The sequence below is a fragment of the Solanum tuberosum genome, unplaced genomic scaffold (genome assembly GCF_000226075.1).
Source record: "Solanum tuberosum cultivar DM 1-3 516 R44 unplaced genomic scaffold, SolTub_3.0 scf00241, whole genome shotgun sequence".
NCBI classification, from domain to species: domain Eukaryota; kingdom Viridiplantae; phylum Streptophyta; class Magnoliopsida; order Solanales; family Solanaceae; genus Solanum; species Solanum tuberosum.
Window position 1 is genome coordinate 979,948 of NW_006239165.1, and position 19,077 is coordinate 999,024.

At 36.0% G+C, this 19,077-nt stretch overlaps 3 protein-coding genes across 4 annotated transcripts in view; 2 read left to right on the forward strand and 1 right to left on the reverse strand.

Annotated features, from left to right (window-relative positions):
* The first annotated feature begins 347 nt into the window (after positions 1-347).
* Positions 348-4,231, forward strand: LOC102602973 (transcription and mRNA export factor SUS1). The gene is made up of 5 exons (XM_006357131.2): positions 348-493; positions 592-679; positions 762-856; positions 3,366-3,442; positions 3,746-4,231. Coding segments are annotated over exons 1-5 (336 nt in total). The 5' UTR covers positions 348-491; the 3' UTR covers positions 3,820-4,231.
* Positions 4,232-4,881: 650 nt separating this feature from the next.
* LOC102603312 (B2 protein-like) lies at positions 4,882-9,866 on the reverse strand. Of its 2 annotated transcripts, none has more exons than XM_006357132.2 (6): positions 9,774-9,866; positions 8,197-8,794; positions 7,471-7,571; positions 5,578-5,661; positions 5,380-5,490; positions 4,882-5,274 (listed from the first exon to the last, which is right to left on the reverse strand). In XM_006357132.2, the coding sequence occupies exons 2-6, from the start codon at positions 8,753-8,755 to the stop codon at positions 5,233-5,235; spliced, it is 897 nt and encodes a 298-aa protein (XP_006357194.1). In that variant the 5' UTR covers positions 8,756-8,794; positions 9,774-9,866; the 3' UTR covers positions 4,882-5,232. The 2 variants fall into 2 exon arrangements, with proteins under 2 accessions (XP_006357194.1, XP_015168788.1); XM_015313302.1 differs by having other exon boundaries at positions 8,197-8,808; positions 9,774-9,864.
* Positions 9,867-13,650: 3,784 nt separating this feature from the next.
* Positions 13,651-19,077, forward strand: part of TOM20 (mitochondrial import receptor subunit TOM20-like) — an 11,032-nt gene continuing 5,605 nt past the window's right edge. The window contains 4 exon segments of the mRNA NM_001288206.1: positions 13,651-13,766; positions 13,917-13,995; positions 14,227-14,396; positions 14,487-14,534. Of these exon segments, the coding sequence (NP_001275135.1) occupies positions 13,671-13,766; positions 13,917-13,995; positions 14,227-14,396; positions 14,487-14,534 (393 nt within the window). The 5' untranslated portion in view covers positions 13,651-13,670.

Here is a 19,077-nt window from a genome sequence, read left to right on the forward strand (position 1 = left end):
CTTTTTAGTCAGTCCAAAAAAGAATGACATATTTCTATATTAAGTAATAATTTAACTATAAAATATTTATTTTATCATTAATGAAATGATTTATAGCCACACAAATTTCTATCATTCATTTTGGACCACAAGTTTTAAAAGTCTTTCTTTCTTTCTTAAATTCCGTGCCGAGTCAAATTACCTCACATAAAATGGAATGGAGGAGTACTTAATACTAAAAAAGAAGTATATATACCAGTATACCACAAACAGTATCAAGTATTTTAATTTTGGGACCCAATATAAGGCGGTGAAAGAAAAAGAAAATCCTTATCAAAAGGTAAAAAGGAACAGTGTTCGTACGTCTTTTCTGTCTACTCGTAGGTTTATTCATCTCTTTTTTATTTAGAAAGGGGGAGATAAAAAGAACTCGGAAGTTTCTAGACGCAGCGTAATTGGCGGTAGGGCTGGAAGATTTAGGGGCGAAGGTTCAATCTTAGCTGAACAAAAATATGTATTTTTTCCTTCTCTAACTCTGAATCCCTATTTATCTGTTAAAAAAATTCATAATTTTCGTTTAATACTTTTGGTGTTGTGAATTGTAATGACTAGGAGGCATTCGGTGAATCGTCCACCAACACCTGATACACGAGATGAACAAGAAAATGAGCCTACACTAAAAGAAATTATCAATATTAAGGTCAATTTTTAGTCCCTTTTCAGAATGTTGTTTTTGATTAGTTGTGTGGTTTTTTTTAAAATTTGATGAATTGCTTCTTTAGTTGATTGAAAGTGGGGAAAAGGAAAGATTGATGGAGCTTTTGAGGGAAAGGCTTGTTGAGTCTGGGTGGAAGGATGAAATGAAAGCTCTTTGTAGGTAATGTATCTCTCTGTGACCTTGTTTCAAACACTTGGAAGGATGAATTGTTGTTAAGCGTTCTCCATATGAGTTAGCTACTTCTTCATACATGTGTTTTGATCTGTTTCTCAGCAATTAGCGCCTTGACTTTTTGCCACAATGAACCCCAGATGGGAAGTTTATAACATTTCTTGTTTTGCTGGCAAGTGAATACTTAATGCTTATTTGACAACCTTGTTCTGTTGATTTTTATGGCAAGTGAAATGTAATTCTGTGTACTACATCCGTGCTTTGCATTCTAGAGGTGCATGTGGTTCAGTTCTTCTCACCAGGCCTTTTCATTCCCCTTCCCTCATCGCAGACCTTCCCCACCCCTTAGATCCCAAATGGTGTGCGGCAAGAAAGGCAGGTACTTGAACAATGAAACCACTAACAAGTAAGGTGTTCCAAGTTCCAACTGCTGCTTTACTCTAATAATTGATTGCTTTCCTCCTTTAGACACACTGATATTAGTGTCTTTTCCTTCCCAAACAAGAGAGAATTATCTGTCTTAGACACACCAACCCTCTGCACAGCATCCCCCCTCCTTCCCAAACCAGGAAAAAAGAGAGGAAAAAAGAGCCTTTTTTTCTTATAACTGTGGTCTGTTCTAGCTTGCATGTACCTCAACTATTTCCATGGGGTACCTGCTACCTCTCACCAGCATAGGTGTTCGCCATGGCTAGAAAGATGGGAAGAAATCACTTGGTGTGTTCATTCTCAAAAGAAAAAGATCACCTTGTGTTTTTGTCTCGTTGGAAATTGGACCATGAGAAATTGAACATGAGATCTCATGGTTCTCAACCCAGTCCATGCTCTTGGGTGCAAAAGAACCTTTTCCCCTACTTTTGACCCTAATTCTACTTAAATCAGTGTTGACACCCCAACTAGTTCTAATTCAACTAGTGAAAAGGAAGGGAAGAAACTCTATTATCCTAATAATTCTAAAATCCAATTATCAAACCTCTCTAATTAGATGGCTACCCTGAATTATTTTAGAAGTAATAAACTTTTGTTTTGTTGTTCTAGAACCCCGACAAAAGATGTCACAAGATGTTTTTTCATTCAAACATACACGCATATCAAAAGATAGTTAAATTGGAAAGATATTCAATTTCCCAAAAAAAAATAAGTTGGAAAGATGAGTTCAAGAAGTGACAATCCTCCAGCATTTTTTTTTTACAAGAGGAGGTTGCTTGGATGTTAAGCACCCTCCACCTCCAACCCTGAGGTTGTGGGTTCGAGTCACCTTAGGGAGCAAAATGGATGGGAGCTCCTAGGGAGGAGTTAAAAAGAAGAAGGGGGTTTTGAAGGTAAGAGTTTGAGAGGGCAACTAGAAGATGAGTAGAAAGGATAGAGATGGAATTCCTTGAAAAATAAAACTAAAAGAACTTTCTCAGAAAAGGAAGGGATAGAGATGGAAGGGGTATGAGGGGCCTAAAGCAAGGAAGGGAAGTGAAGATATGAAGCATCACAAAAGGGGATGTATGGAGGAGGAGAAGAAGGGGTAAGGGAGTTTGAAGGGAATGGCTAGAAGGTAGTCAAAGGGACGATTGAGGGTTGCAGGTCTGCTGAAAAAAAAAAGAATCACGGAATTGGTAAGGCAATTTGTCAAAGTAGGATGGGGAGGGTTGGAGGAATAGTTGTGGGATATGGTTGGGGAGGGGCGGAATTGTGGGATAGGATGGGGAAATAAAGAGGAGGAAGAAAACATACAAAATAAGGGTAGTGGAAATGCTTGACTTGTTTGATTAGTAACAAAGATTTCATTCTATTTGAAGAAAGGGAAAAAGTATTACTCTTTCCCCAAATTAACTACTTTAAGCTAGCGTCAATGGTGAACTTGTGTATTTTGACAATATGCTTTTGTTAAATTATGTGGTATTTTGTGGCCAAAACCTAATTGTTTAGTAATACTCTATTTTTTCTTTTAAATTTGAAAATTATGTTAGCTACCAATTTTGATTTGGTGATTACAGCCAACTTAGGGGCACTTTGCTGTGGCTGAACTTGAGTTGTATTTGAGGGAGAAGGTAGATCAGTTCAGTAGTGAAAGGTTATTTAGTTAGATGATGTAAGAGAAAGGGGAGGGGGGGTGGGTATTTAATAATACAGGGGAAGCAAAATGTCATAAGAGCCAAGAACTCTCGTTCTAGCTATCCTTGTTTTACAAGTTCTCTTTGTTTTTTTATTGTCCCCTTTTTTATTTATTGTCCTAATTATAAGAAGGTTTGGCGGGGCTATCTTGGGGAACACGTTTTGTTTAAGTGGCGAGGGTGACAACTATTTGTCTCAATCTTTCAGTTCTTAATACTCACTTGTTTCTGTGTCTCTGAGGGTACTTAAAAATAAATTTTCCAAGTTATGACCTTATTTGTATCTTCTATGATCTTTGTTTGCTGTTCGTTATTGTGTACATATAGCAACCAAGTTTTCTTTTTGACATGTAACCTTTGTCACATTCGTTCTCTATCAACACTTTCATTAGGGAGTATATAAAGAAGAAAGGACGGAACAATATAACCATTGACGACCTTGTACATGTGATTACCCCAAAAGGCAGAGGTAAGGGCCTTGCATTTACTTTTGCTTTCTTTCATCACACACACACACACACACACACACCTGAAAAAGGAATGGTTATATATATGCTTAAAAGCTATTCCTTCTGCTTAATCTTCTAACTTTTCTTAAGCAACAAAAGAGCATTGATGTTGACATATACACTTGAGTAAACGTCATTCCAAATTCTTATTCAGTTTCTGATTTTTGGATATATTAGATGTTGCTCTGCATTGCCTGCATTTGATTATATGTGATTGGTTTACCCTTGCTAAACTTCTCTGCTGCTTATTTGGAATGTTGCAGCTTCAATTCCTGATCCGATCAAAGCTGAGCTGCTTCAGAGAATTCGTACATTTCTTGTTTCTCCCACTCTCTGATTCAACAGCTTTATGCATGAAGAGGGTAGCAATATAGGTGAAGATATGGCATTATGTTTGACTCATTTCATCTTGGAACATCGTTTGTCTAGATTATGACCATGATGAGGGAACCAGGAGCCATATGAGAAGATGTGTTATTGGCAGTTTGCTTGTACCAAGTTTCGTAGAACTGTATAAATTGCTACTTGGTGGTTACTCTATGTTGATGGCCCAGGTTCAGAGTTTGACCACTGCATCACCCTCACCTTTTAGTGGCTAAATTATCTGTTTTCTGGTTATCCCTAGTCTTTAAGAAAGTGTAGTTTTTATTGAAATGCCTGCACAGCGGAATCCCTGTTCTTCTTTTGTGTGTACTTTATTAATGTGTTGTTGGGATTAGTAAAAGCCAGTTGGATGTGTGTTCTCTCTAGCTTGGTTCTCCATCGTACTTGCCCCTGTGTTTTGTGTCTCTTCCCAAATCTTTGCAACCCAAGTGCCAAAGTGTCGAGGGATTTTAACATCTTGTAGGCCATATGTAGGTAGCAGGCATTTGATTACATAATGTTTTTAAGCATAATATGATCAGAAAGATCAATGAGCAACTTTCTCACGTCAAAGCAAATTTTCTTCAGGCACTTGGCTATTTTTCTGACTGCTGTGCTTAATGCAGTAGTTTCCCCGTTGGTCACAGCCAGACTTGCTGTTGTAACTTACTACCTTCATTGACATTTCACAAAACATTTTTCATTATAGATAAAACGAGAAGTTTAAATTATCTCATTATGGATGAAACACGAAGTCTAAAGTCAAAATATTTATGAACAAATAAAAATGTACCCTTCTTGAAACAACAAAAAGATAAAATAAAAAAGGTATCAAATGAAATAACGCACAAGGAATAATAATCTTTTAAATGGAGTGCAGTTGATTCTAGGCTTTTAGGCTTTCATCTCTACTCAATCTGTGTTTTATTACGAGGAACCAAAAGATAGTGTCTTTGCTGTCATCTTACACAATCTGGCTGGTGCAGTTTCACCTTTAAATTTAATACCCTCGTGCACCCAAGAAAAAGAGAAGAAATGACAGTTTAATATTGCACAAATTAGATAATACAGAGTTGCAAATTGCAAATGTAGATATGAAAAAAGACGTTCAATCTTTCACCCGATCATTACTTCTCTAATTCATTGTAAGAACACAACATTAAATTTGGGAAGCTCATATTCAAGCATCTCCAAAGAAAATCACACTTCATTGGCTAAATTAGCCAACCCTGCTATTCAGAATCTCTCTCAGCCAGACTTTACACCAAAACTTGTGCTTTGGAAATCTGTGGAGAACACGTTTCTAATACAGTGAAGAACACTACTAAACTACAACATTCACGAGTTTATAATGTATGCTAATAAATCCATGACTTCAGACTGGCGCTTACGCACTGGTATTTTCACAGAGATCCAGCAAGTCCAAAGTCTGCAAAACCAATCAGGTGGTCACTTGTTAGGCGTTGTTAACACTCTACTCTAGCCATAATACTTGCATAAGGACTCAAAACTATGAAATAAGTTCTCATCTTACCTCAGGCACAGAAAGCTCAAGACGGAATTTGGGTCCATCATAGTGATGCAGAACTGGTCTAAAAGCATCTTCCTCCAAAGCCTTACCAAGTTTCCTAACACGGATCCTCACCTAGATGTTAAGTACACAAAACTCATAAGTAAAGTAAATCCTTTAAAAAACTATAGAGAAATAAGCGAAGCGGTAACTCACGATTACCTGAGCAGGGAACCTCGACTCTCCTCTACACTTTTTATCTTCCCAAGCAGTTGGATCAATGTTAGAACCTCCAAAACTTGCTGCCTGCACATAAAATAGTTAAAAGAGATCCTAGTGGAGATTCATCATGCTTCTGATAATGCATTGATATTTGGCAAGAAATGTACATTTTTTAGCTATTCTTAGCCACATATTTTAATAGTTCACATGTCGTTAGAGTATTAGTTTTAGTGCATTATGCTTAATATTGTGCAGGACCAAAATTGTGTGGAAGCATGACGAAGATGAAGAAATTGGACGGGTAGTGTAAAGTTTTCAAAGGAAAGAAGAAAAAGAATAAAGAAATTAACAAGGCCATGTGATCTTCTTAGCTTGGATGAAACTGATGTTGTAATGGTCATGTAAGCAAGCAAAGGAGTAATTAAATGCCCAGGAAATATAAATTCATCAAGGCTGCTGACCAAGAACTCAACGTGATGAAACCAAGCAAGGAGAGACTTTTAAGAGCACAATAGGATGAAAAAGCAGAGGGTTCTGTAAATCACTCTTGGCACGACATGCCAGGGTAATCTTCAGCCCAGATTTGTACTCCGAATTTCATCAAGGGTATTTTTCATCTGGGGTTGTTTCTACGAGCGGTATAAGCACGGTAAACACAATGTAAGAAAAGTTCTTTGAGGTGCGCAAGAGCTAGAGACGGTGGAAGCAAGATTCTTCGTAGGGCATTTCTTTCTCTCTTTATTTCTTGCATTTGATTATTTCTTCGAAAGATTTTGTGCTTGCTGCCATGAATATGTGTAGCTAAGCTTTATTTCTAGGGGTTTGACGGAACCTTTTATTGTTTGAATTATTGATGTTGTCTTTCTTTAATGAAACCTAGTTTATTCAACTGTTGTTTTGTGATTCTAATTAGTTGAAAAGACTATCAACTAATTGTGCATGTGGGCTTAGAATGCTTTGAAAAAGATTTTAGACTGGGGTTGTGTTGAGTAACAATACTGTAAAGCAGGATAAGGATTGAATGCTTTAACTTAAAGTTGCCAACAAGAGGAAACTGAGGTCCTTATCGAGATCATTAGCCTGAGAAGGTAATTTTAAGATGTTACTCACTAAAGATGCGAAAGAACTTAGTGGTAAATTTAGTCTCGCAATCTGCAGATATTAACTAGACCTAATTTGGGATAGACATGTTAGTAGTTCAATCCAATAAATAGGGAAATCTTAGCTCTAGGTCTTTTTCTCTCTTTGAATTTATTCCATTACTCTTGCTTTATAGTTAATATTAGTTATTCTTATTTTTCTTAGTTTATAATTAGCTCTAAATTTTTACTATTACCTTAAATAATTATTTGATAAATAAAGTGTAGCTTATCCTTTTTAGGACTAGAGTTTGGCGTGATCACACATGAACAAATAATCGAATTTGAATGATATCATACTTGTTCTAACATCTCTTTTTGTTGCATACAATAACTATAGCAGAAAAAATGAGCCCTTTAAATAAGCCACCTTAAAATGGAAGCTAGTAATGCTCATCCTTCAGCAATTTATAGTACTTGGACTGATTTTGATAAATATGACGGTAGTGAGTTAATACTTAATACTCAAGGCAAAAGAAGTAGAATTGTGAGTCCCTCACCAGTATAACTGCATGGCAATGCTTCAAACTACTTGCCATTGGAAGATAACGAAGTCCTAATACTAAAGAATAGTTTCTCTGCTCTATGAAGAAAAATCTTACGATATTCAAAGCAACCAAATGCATGTCTAAATATGCTTTTGTTAGTGCAATATCTTATGGTCTTTGACCAAACTTTCATTATAAGGATGTGAACAAGTAGGTGTTATCATGTTTTTGGAGCAAACCAGTAAAAACAATATTGTTGGACATACCTCGAAGATACCATGCAACTGGTGAGTAGTGTAATTGTAGAGGAACAACGGTAACCCTGGAGTTATTGCCCTCACAGAATCTTTGTACCTTGGAGGTAGACCTGCAAAGGAACGATTGTAGTTGAGACTTATGATAACAACAAATATATATAATTCCATCACCCCCCTATTTATCAATGACTTCACCTTTCTCTAAAGTTTGCTCTATCTGCAAAATAGAACTATATAAGGTTCAAGGTATTATCAAGTTAGGATCTCGCGTCTTCTCTCTCTCTGTCTCACAAACAACTAAAACTCTCTGATCTGCCGCACATTGTAAGAATATCAACGCATGTAAAATGCATACAGACGGTTAAAACAACATTCCAGGCATTATAAGGTTAGGATCTAAGCTTCTTCTTTTTTCTCTCTCGCGAGTGATTCAAACTCTGATCAGCCACCAATGGTAAAATGTCAAATCATGTAAACTGCATACAGACCAACAAGTAAAGGACATGAGTTCTCTTAGTTTGCTACTTTTTTCTTCTAATCGACTTTGTCCGCATGTTCGCATATGGAATAAAGAATGTGGTGTTACATCATTATTTCAGTCACACTGTTGATCAAGCACAGGTTCAACATGCACTTAAGATGTTTATAACCAAACGTATACAAGGCATAAATTCCACTCTCTCATTATGCCAAACGAACAAGTTCACAAAATAATTAAAAGATGATAGAAATTACCAAACAGCTGGCGCTTTAAGTCTTCCTGCATTGTGTCATTGTTGCAAACAAAGATATACCCACCAAGAACCTCATTCCTGGGCAGTGTCTCAGCAGCAGGCAAAGTCTTAAACCTTTTGTCAACAGCATTATTCCCATTGATACTCTCAGTGTTGTTGTTATTGCCATAGTTGCAAGTGTCATTCGTGTGGTTACTATTGAACTTGCTAAATGACGTATTTCCCAAGCTGTTGACATTGGATTTCGGACAAACAGAATTAATGTTGTAAATGTCATTCCTGAAGGAGCTCTTGGTCGTATTGTCAGTTATCTTGGTATCAATATTCAACATGTTGAAGTATAGGTTTCCCCACTTGTTATCTTCCTGTAAACCAAGATAATCCCTGGACCTACTTTCAGCTGAGCCTTTCGAAAGGTCAAGGTTATTCCTCCGCTCACCCTTGGACCTTAACTGCTCAGCCAATTTTACAGCACCTGCTGTCCATGTATGATCTTCCGATACTTTTGATTGTCCTCGAAGCTCATCCCCGAATTGCCAATAGCTGTTCATACTGTCCATGTTGCAGAATCAGACAATATAACTATACACCTCCAAAACCTACATGACATATGTTTTAGCAGAACGAAAAATCAGACGAAAAGCACTAATAAGTAAGTCCATCACAAAATATCAGGCTATATTCTAAAAATCATAGCAAAAGGAGTTAAAATCAAGCACATCATAGTATAAGATACTCCCTTTGTCCCAATTTATACAAGTATACTTTTTTGAGTCTGTCTCAAAAAAAGGTCACACTTCCTCATTTAGAAATAATTTAACTTGAAACTATGCATTTTATGAGTAATAGCCACACAAATGTCTACAACTTGTTTTGAGATCACAAGTTCCAAATTTAGTCTTTTAATAAATTTTGTGCCAGTCAAACAACGTCACATAAATAGTGATGGAAAGAGACTGAAAATACCACTTGAATTACATTATAGATCAGCTAATAGTGACAACAACATCAGCATCAAAATGTCAATAGTGGTGATTAAGAAGTTGGGAACAGTTAAAAAGCTTGCTGAACATCACAAAATATGGCAAATAAAGTCAACTTACACCGCGCAAGCATCAAGCAGCGATTAAAGACGAATCATAACAGAGAACACACAAACTTTATGGTAATTGTGTCAATTCAGAAGAAAACTGGAAAATGAAAAAAATAATTAATCAAGCCCATACATGGTTAGGTAAAAAATTCAAGCAGTACGGATCCAATGAATTACAGATAAGATCACCAAATTGGAAATGCAGCTTAGTTTAAACTTAACACAAAAGCAACAGAGGCATAGCTAGAAAGCTACCTACTGATTAAGCCAAATCAATCCGCTAAACACATACAAAAATTCTCAGTAATGTCATTAATCTAAAATTCAGAACTCATAAATTTCAAATACTGAATCCGTGTTTCAAAGCATGTCATCGATATTTAACTAGCAGATCAACACAAAATATTATTCAGTCATAACAACCCTAGATTTTGAAATCCATAGCTAAAGCTTAAAACTGCAGAACAAAAAAGAGAGAAATTCACCTTTTTCGTCTCCAGGAAGAGACAGAGAAGAGAAGCTAGCACCAGTTGAAGTATTTTGAAAAAACTTTTCCACCTATTATCTCTGCTGTCACGGAGTACACACTTATTTTTACTAAATATTAAATATTAGTAACTTTTTTTTATTATAAAATATTTACATTCTCTGACATTAGATTTTCAAAATTTTATTATGAAATTCCACGCGCTGTTAATGACGTGGGTAAGCAGTTGAGTTGTTTGACGGCTGCTGAGTGATGAGAGTAGTATTCACGCGTCATTGGTGCGAGTGGATATGGGTTTGTAAGTATGGTCAGACATCAGTGTCGTGCTGGCCATTTTGAACAGAAGATGTGCTAATTTATAGGGGCTGTCGGTCGAATAAGAAACAAGGCCCACCAGCATTTTGGTGGACTGATAAGTACTCATTCATCCTTAATTCAGAGGTCTTGAATTTGAGTCCCCTTGAGTACCGAGTCATTTTTGTTAGAAAATGCTTTACTCCCAATGTGAGACTTTCCAACGTAAATTTGAATTTAATCGGGCTCTAATATAAATATCGAAATCGGGTTGAAAAAAAAATGAACGCCCACTAATTCCGTACTTGGTCTGGGCCTGTTAAGGTCTTTCTGACCCGACTGGTCAAAATATACCTTTTCATTTTGTGTAATTTTAAAAAAATTATGACATATTTTTTAATTACAGAGCTCAAAAAAAAATATAGTCGGTGAGCAATGGAATGTAATATATTTTTCGACAATTCTTACTTTATAGTCAAATACTTTATAATTTAATTAGACCAATGTTCATCTTTTTTGCCGTATCAAGTCAGAGTCATCTCAATTGTGATTCTTGATATTGAGTTTTTGTATAACATTATTCACGCTCCATTTTACATATTTGGCGGCGCACGGGGAGGTCGAGAAGGATGTTAAATTGTCTCATATATGTGGTATGTGAACTTTTTGACTTTCTTATACGATCTTGTGTAACTTATGAATTTCATCAGCTTTGACTGTATCAACTAATAATTCAAAATATTCCTGACTTTCTTAGAACATGTTCGAGTCAAATAGAAATGATTTGAAGCATTTCTTTTTACATTATTTAAGAAATTTAAGGACTTAAACGTACAAATATATAAAATACAAGATTTTCAACCCTAGTTGATACTCAATTTAAAGTTAGTAAACAATACTCCATATTGGATCTCATAAAAAAGTCGTATTCAATGAAAGCCGTCGATAAGAAAAGGAAGAATAATTCATATGATCTTGGACAATCCTAATTTGATAAGTTTAATTTTGAGAGTAAATTAAACTCAAAATTTATTCTATCTTATTTTAAAATTAAATAATATTAATTAGAACATTCTTAAGTTGCAATAATATTTAAATTGAGGTTGAATTTTGATTCATGTGGCCTGCATTTTCAGACCAATTCCATTGGTTGTCATGTGGGGAGTGTTATACAAGTCTGATTAAACACAAGTTGTTTATGCACAACAAAATATTAGAGTTTGGATTCGATGTTTCCTAAGATAGGGATGCACTTGTTTAAAATTTAAATAAAAGAAACATTATTAGAGATCACGTTAGTGTGACTTGGATCTCTTAATTTTTAAGTGTTTTCAAATGCATGTTCAATTGTGACAGTTAATTGATCATGATTTTGCTAACTGCTTAATGCAAGATAATTTGGTTTGTACCTATTGAGACAATTATTTAGTAAATTTTTTTTAGTTAGCTTATTAATTTATGAGATTCTTAGATCATGGTCTAAATTTTTTTCTGAACAAACTAAAATTTTAATGAAAGAACGTTAGATCACAACCTAATTTTTGTAATATATCATCAGTATTAGACAAGTATTTGATATTTTGTTTGTAAGATTAGGTAAGCAAATATAAGATCGGAATCTAATATTGTTCAAAAAAATATTTAAAAAATAATAATTATATGGACAATAACACACCAGGATGATTTCTCAATCGATTACATCATTTTACTTATGAATGAAATAGTTGCTCTCATTCTGACAAATTTGAGCCTCAAGCTAGGAATCACTACTTTCTTTAATAGAAGTTCGATATAAATTAACAATCATTTTCGGAAGATTCAATAATCTAGTTAGAGGACATACAAATTTGATTAAGAACTATATCACTCTTCACCAAGGCCGAAAAAAATTGAACTTTCTAGATTATGAATCCAACTAGGATCAAAATGACAGTCAACCAAGTTTAAATTAACTCCTTAAGTTTGTGTTTCTCCTCGAGATTCACTCACTATCAGACAAACTCAATTTTCGATTGTTGTCTAACAAGAAAAGGGGAAATCACGCGGATAAAGTTTCCATGCATTAATTACCATTCACGGCTTAATTTTAGCTATAATTATGTGCATCTCTCTCCTTTTTTCCTCTCTCTCACCTCTCTCGTCTCTCCTCTCTTATACATATACAAATACAAATTGATATGATTGTATATAATTTGTTCGTTGATACAAATTTGTATTTCGTTAATACTATTGAATTCAGTGATACATATACATACTAATTATATATACAATTATTCAGATTTACAAATACAGTCATTGATACATATGTATATCAATTACAATTATCTACAGATATACAAATAAAATTTGTCTCTTTACATTCGCTGCCCTCTCTCCTCCTTCTAACATGTAGCTATGAATCGTAATTAGTAAAATATAACTATGAAACCTAATTAAGTTTATTTTTAGTGGCTATTTGCGAAATTTCCTCAAAAGAAAAAAAGGAAGACAAAAATAATACGACCTCAAAAATTAAAAAAAATTAAATAGTGGACGATAAGTGTTATTTCCTTAAATTAGCTCTTATTAATTAGATCAACTTTCACATATAGCAAACACAAAATTCATATTTGTATGCTATAGCAAAGTTTGCATAATTGCGCTCCATAACAAACATAAATATGTATATTTCGCTATACATATACAAAAGAACGCAGTTGTATAATCTGCTTTGGTATACAAATACAAAAAGATCAATTGTATAAAGTGAGAGAGGCGAGTGAGCGAGCGAGATCGGGGAGAGTGGCGAGCTAGATCTGGGAGAGGGGAGAGAGGGGAACCGAAAATATATGTATATATACAATTTTCACACATTTTATACATTTGCGTTTTGTATAAAGTGAGAGAGCGAGATCTGGGAGAGTGGCGAGCGAGATCTGGGAGAGTGGCGAGCTAGATCTGGGAGAGGGGAACGAAAATATATGTATATATACAATTTTCTCTCGATTTATACAAACACAAACGCATTTTATACAATTTGCGTTTTTTGTATAACGTGAGAGAGGCGAGTGAGCGAGCGAGATCGGGGAGAGTGGCGAGCGAGATCTGGGAGAGGTGAACGAAAATATATATATATATATACAATTTTCTTTTGCTTTATACAAACACAAACGCACTTTATACACTTGCGTTTGTATAAAAAACGAGAGAGGCGAGGGAGAGGACGAGAGTGGCGAGTGAGATTCACCAGGAGAGAGGTGAAATAGCAACAGTTTGCTATGAGGTACAATTAAATCAAACTATATTTATAACATTTAATTTGAATTAATAGTTTGCTATTATATACAATTTTTCCTATTAATTAGTAGTCCTAAAATGGGCTATATATGACATTTTCGCCTAAATTTCTTCGTAGCCCAATAGATAGATTCCGATTTACTAAAAGCCCATAATTCAAGCCCACAATATTTTCTCAAACTAATGACGTGTCACAAACGTTATAGCAGTACAACTTTAACTGGGAAGCCTTTTTAAAGACCGACCTTATTTTTTGATAAAAACTAAGCAAAGGCAAGAGGATTTAGCTAAAACCCTAAACAGATCGAATCGAAGCAGCTCAGCAATGGAGATGCAAAGCGAATTCGATCGTCTCCTCTTCTTCGAGCACGCTCGTAAGAGTGCTGAAACCACCTATGCTCAGAATCCCCTCGATGCTGATGTCCGTATCTCCTCTTTCTCTTCATTTATCGTTTCTGTTTTATCGTTCTAATTGGATTTCAGCTGTTTGATGTGTTTTTTTTCAATTTGAAGTTAGATGTTTTATTGAATAAATGAGTTTGTTGTTTTTGTTATGCCACGGTAAATGCAGAACTTGACGAGGTGGGGAGGTGCATTGCTGGAATTATCACAGTTCCAGCCGGTAGCTGAATCGAAACAAATGATTTCTGGTATTGAGTTGCTTGAATTTTGGGAATTGATTGAATAGTTTGTTATAGATTAGATTTTTTAAGGATCGGTTAGTAAAATTTCTAAGTTAACCTATAATGTGTTTCTTCAGCCAAAAAAATATTCTTCTTTAGTATGCTGTTCTGGTTCTGTGAGTTTTTGAAATTCTAAGAGACTGATGAAGTGTGTATTTGTTGTCGTTTAATTTATGTGTTGGGGAATTAACTTGGCAGATGCAACCTCAAAGTTGGAGGAGGCATTGACGGTGAACCCTGAAAAGCATGATGCACTTTGGTGTTTGGGAAATGCGCATACATCACATGCTTTTTTAACTCCTGATATGGATGAGGCTAAGGTTTACTTTGAAAAAGCAACTCAGTGCTTTCAGCAGGCATTTGATGCGGTATATCTTTCTCAACAGACATTCCAAATGTACGTGTGCTTTACTGTTGCAACTTGCAATTAGCTTAGATTTTTGTTACTCTGAATGCAGGATCCCTCAAATGACCTTTACCGCAAATCTTTGGAAGTTACTGCTAAGGTGAAACTTTTGTTGTTGTTTAGATAAGTCTCGATATGTTTAATTCTTTGCATCTTTATGTTGTATTTAGGTATTCCCAATGAATGATATCAAGCTGCTACACGTGGTTGTGTGCCATTTCCTTTTACTCGCTTATTCCCATTTTTTGCACTCAATTCTTTTTTTTCAAGTCCATTCCTACGTGGTCCTTTGTAATTGGTGTGTATCCAAATTGTAGTAATTTTTGTGTATCTTTTCTTGCCTCTTACTCCCTCCTATCCATATTATAGTATTTTTAAGCTTTTACATTTAGTCCAAAATAGATAGTTTTTAACATAATCGAGAAGGTATTAATAGTTCTTTTCCAAATTTACACTTAGATAAGTGAAGTTTTACCTAACCAAGAAATCATATTAAAGTAAAATTATTTAATGAAGGGTGATTTAGTGCAATCACTTCTTATCTCTATGAGTAAGTGATTTCTTAAAGGGGTGTGTCCAGGCATAAAATACCATATATATGGAGCATATGGAGTATTAGATTACCAACTACAACAACATACTCAGTGTAATCCTACAAGTGGGATTTGGGAAGGGTAGATTGTACGTAGGTCTTACCCCTATCTTCGGAAGTATAGAGGTGGTTTTTGATAAGACCCTTGGCTCATGGAAAAACAATTTAAAGTTAGATTGAAAAGAAATGACGAAGTGGACAAGCCATGGAAAAATACTATAGAGAGCATGACAAAACAATTTGAAAAGGTGTAGCAACTACAACAAAATACTATGATAGTTGAAGTACAAGGAACATGTAGTAGCAGAAATAGAAAGATAAAGAAACTACAAGAGTAATACTACAACTAACTAGTATGTATGGAAAAATAAGATGACACTCAACTATTTATTAACTTTCTACCCTAATTCGTGCTCTTCATAACCTCCTATTTGAGGCCATGTCCTCGATAATTGTAACTGCGTCATGTCCTATCTAATCACCTCTCTCTTATACTTCTTCGGACTATTTGTACCTCTCTTGTATCCATCCATAGTCAATCTCTCACACCTCCTCGTTGGGACATATGTTCGTTTCGTCTTCACATGTACAAATCATCTTAGTTGTTTTGCTTCTCGGATCTTATCCTCCACTAGGGCCACTTCCACCTTGTCCCAAATATCTTCACTTCTGATACTATCTCTCCGAGTATGCCCACACATCTATGTCAACATCCTCATTCCCACAACTTTCATCTTATGAATGTGAGAGTTCCTGACTAGCCAACATTCCGCCTATACACCATAGTTGGTCTAAACACCACTATGTAGAACTTGCCTTTTAAGTTTCGGTGGCACCTTCTTAACGCACAAGACTTCGGAGGCGAGCCTCCATATCCACCCTGCACAAAAACGATGTGTGATATCGTCGTCAATAGTTTTGGTGGGACCTTCTTGGATTACCCTTTGCATTATTTGTCATTATACACATGTAAAATTTAGTCAACATTGGAGCCAAATTTTGGTTGTCAATCAGAGCATTTATTAGATCTTACTAATTTTTTTTTTTTGATAAAGTTAAAGTTGTATTCTTCAGCATTAAGGGTATGCTGGCTACCTCCAAAAAGTTACAAGCTAAATCCATAATTACATAGATCCTAGGAAATCTACCAACTGTTCTACTTCTTCTATACCATCTTCTTTACACCAAAAATACAACATGTTAATGCAATTTTCTTCAACATTTTGAATAGTGTTAGTAATATTCTCATGACACCTAAGGTTTCTTTCTCTCCAAATAGCCCACCAGACACGTGTAGGTACTACAGACCACCATCTTTTTTGGGTCTTACTCCCCCCTCTCCTCATCCAGCAGCTCAAAAGATCAGCAGTATGTTCTAGCATCGCCCAGGGATCTTGAGAAATGCTGAGAACCATGTGCCACAACTGGACGGTAACCCTACAGTGTAGGAATAAGTGGTTGTTAGTTTCTTCCTTCTCATGACAAAAAAAACATTTGGAGACAATCTGGAAGCCTCTTTTCTTGAGTTTTTCCTGAGTGAGACATGCCCTTCTGGTGACCAACCAAGCGAAGCATTTCACCTTGGTTGGGGTGTTGCCCTTCCATATTTGTTTCCATGGACCAAGAATTCCCCCAGAGTGAGTCATGATTTCTCTCTTATACAGTCTACGCACATAGAGCTTACCATCAGAGTTATGTTTCCATCTTACTAATTACTGTGCCTCGGTCCAATTTATGTGATACTTTCCATTTTCGAGATTCAGTTTGACTAAACTTGAAGCTAGATTGAATAAGATCAACTTAATACTTTAAAATTAAATTTTTAGATGTTTAAAACTATACAAAATTTACTACAAATTGTAATTTTAACCGAGATTGATATTTTTAAGCATAACTATATACGAAGAACCTAATTTGATTCTGGAGGTTCATTTAATGCATTTAATTTTTTTCCTTAACTTCGTCTAAAACTAAACTTATCACTACGTTTTACTAGCATAAAGTCTTGCACCATGAAATATCACACGTGAAATTAAAACCTAATAAATACCCCAAAAAACTATTACTATCTATAAATACAGAATTTATATGCTCCCAAATTCATATAAATGCCAATATTTTTCAATTTATGATTTTAACTGAGTTGTAATTATTTGACATAATTTGAATCATGTTACTTTATAGAATGTTGAATCGCTTTTTTCACTCTGTGTTTGATAACATACTACTTGTCCAATCCAATAACTTTTGTCAGTTTATGTCTGTTCGGGTAAGGAGATTAGAAGTCAAAGTTGCTAGCTTGAATATAGCCCAAGCTGATTGACTTGATGTACGCTCAAAACTGATTGCTTTAGAATGTCTGTTCAGTTTTGGTTAGTTTGACATTGAGCTATAGTTAGCCATGTTGTAGGTCTGTATGTGCGGTTTACGTAGGTGAAACAGTTATTTCATATCTATTATCTTAGAGACTGATAAATAAGAAAACACCTTGCGGTAAAGGATGGATGGATTGTCACATAAAGTTAATTGCTTTACTGTAATGCCAGAACACTTATTGTTGGATGGCCATTCAACTTTGATATTGAGGGAGATGAAGTGCAATTACTTTAAAAATGAAAAATAAGAACTTCTATCAAAATATGTGTTATTCCTCGTTACATGTGCTCATGCAGCATATTATATATGTGATGCTAGTATGTGCGTCAATTTGCTCATCATACTACTTTTGTTCCTGAAGGTCTTTTTGATGTCCTCTTCGGTTTCCGTTCCTTACATTGCTAGGAATTCACAAAAGTAGCAACAGATAAGGAAAATGAAATTAGGACTCATAATAAGGAAGGAAATTAAGAAAGAACTGGGATAAAATCTGAAGCAAAGATGCACCAATCAGTACACTACCAAGTGACTGCATCCTTCAGAATTTACCTATCTAGCAGGAAAAAGGGAAGTTCAAACAACAACAACAACAACAACCCAGTGAAATCCCACTAGGTGGGGTCTGGGGAGGGTAAGTAGTACGCAGACCTTGCCACTACCTCGTGGAGGTAGAGAGGCTGTTTCCAAGAGACCCTCAGCTCAAGAATATCAAATCTAAGTGACAGGAGAGATATATGCAACATAACAGCCAATACAAAAGATAGCGTATAATCAACCAATGAGACAATAACAAGAAAGATATAGGGAGTGAAACGCAGTAAACAACAAAAGGCTAGGACTGCTCCAAACGCTAACAACCCAAACCCTCGCAAGGGAAGACAACCCGCTAACCCTACTAACCTTCAACCTTAATACGCGACCTCCACTCCTTCCTATCTAGAGTCATGTCCTCGGTGATGTGAAGCATAGCCAAGTCTTGTCTAATCACCTCTTCCCAATACTTCTTGGGTCTACCTCTACCCCTCCGCGTACCCTCTACCACCATTACCTCGCACCTCCTCACTGGGGCGTCTGCACTCCGTCTCTTCACATGTCCAAACCATCTCAGTCTCGCTTCCCTCAGCTTGTCCACCACAGAGGCCACTCCCACCTTCTCCCGGATAACCTCATTCCTAATCTTGTCGCTCCTAGTGTGCCCACACATCCATCTCAACATCCTCATCTCCGCAACATGCATTTTATGAACATGTGCGTTCTTAACTGGCCAACACTCCGCTCCATACAACAAGGCCGGTCTAACTACCACTCTGTAGAACTTACCTTTAAGTTTCGGTGGAATTTTCTTATCACACAATACTCCAGAGGCAAGCCTCCATTTCATCCAAGCAGCCCCAACGCGATGTGTGACATCATCGTCGATGTCGCCACTCCCTTGGATTACAGCCCCAAGATACTTAAAACTTTCCTTCTTAGGAATGACTTGTGCGGCAAGTCTCACTTCCACATCTGTCTCATCCAACACATCGCTAAATTTGCACCCCAAATATTCTGTTTTGGTCCTACTCAACCTGAACCCTTTGGACTCCAGCGTTTGTCTCCACACCTCCAACCGCGCATTAACTCTGTCCCGCGTCTCATCAATCAGTACTATGTCATCCGCAAATAACATACACCA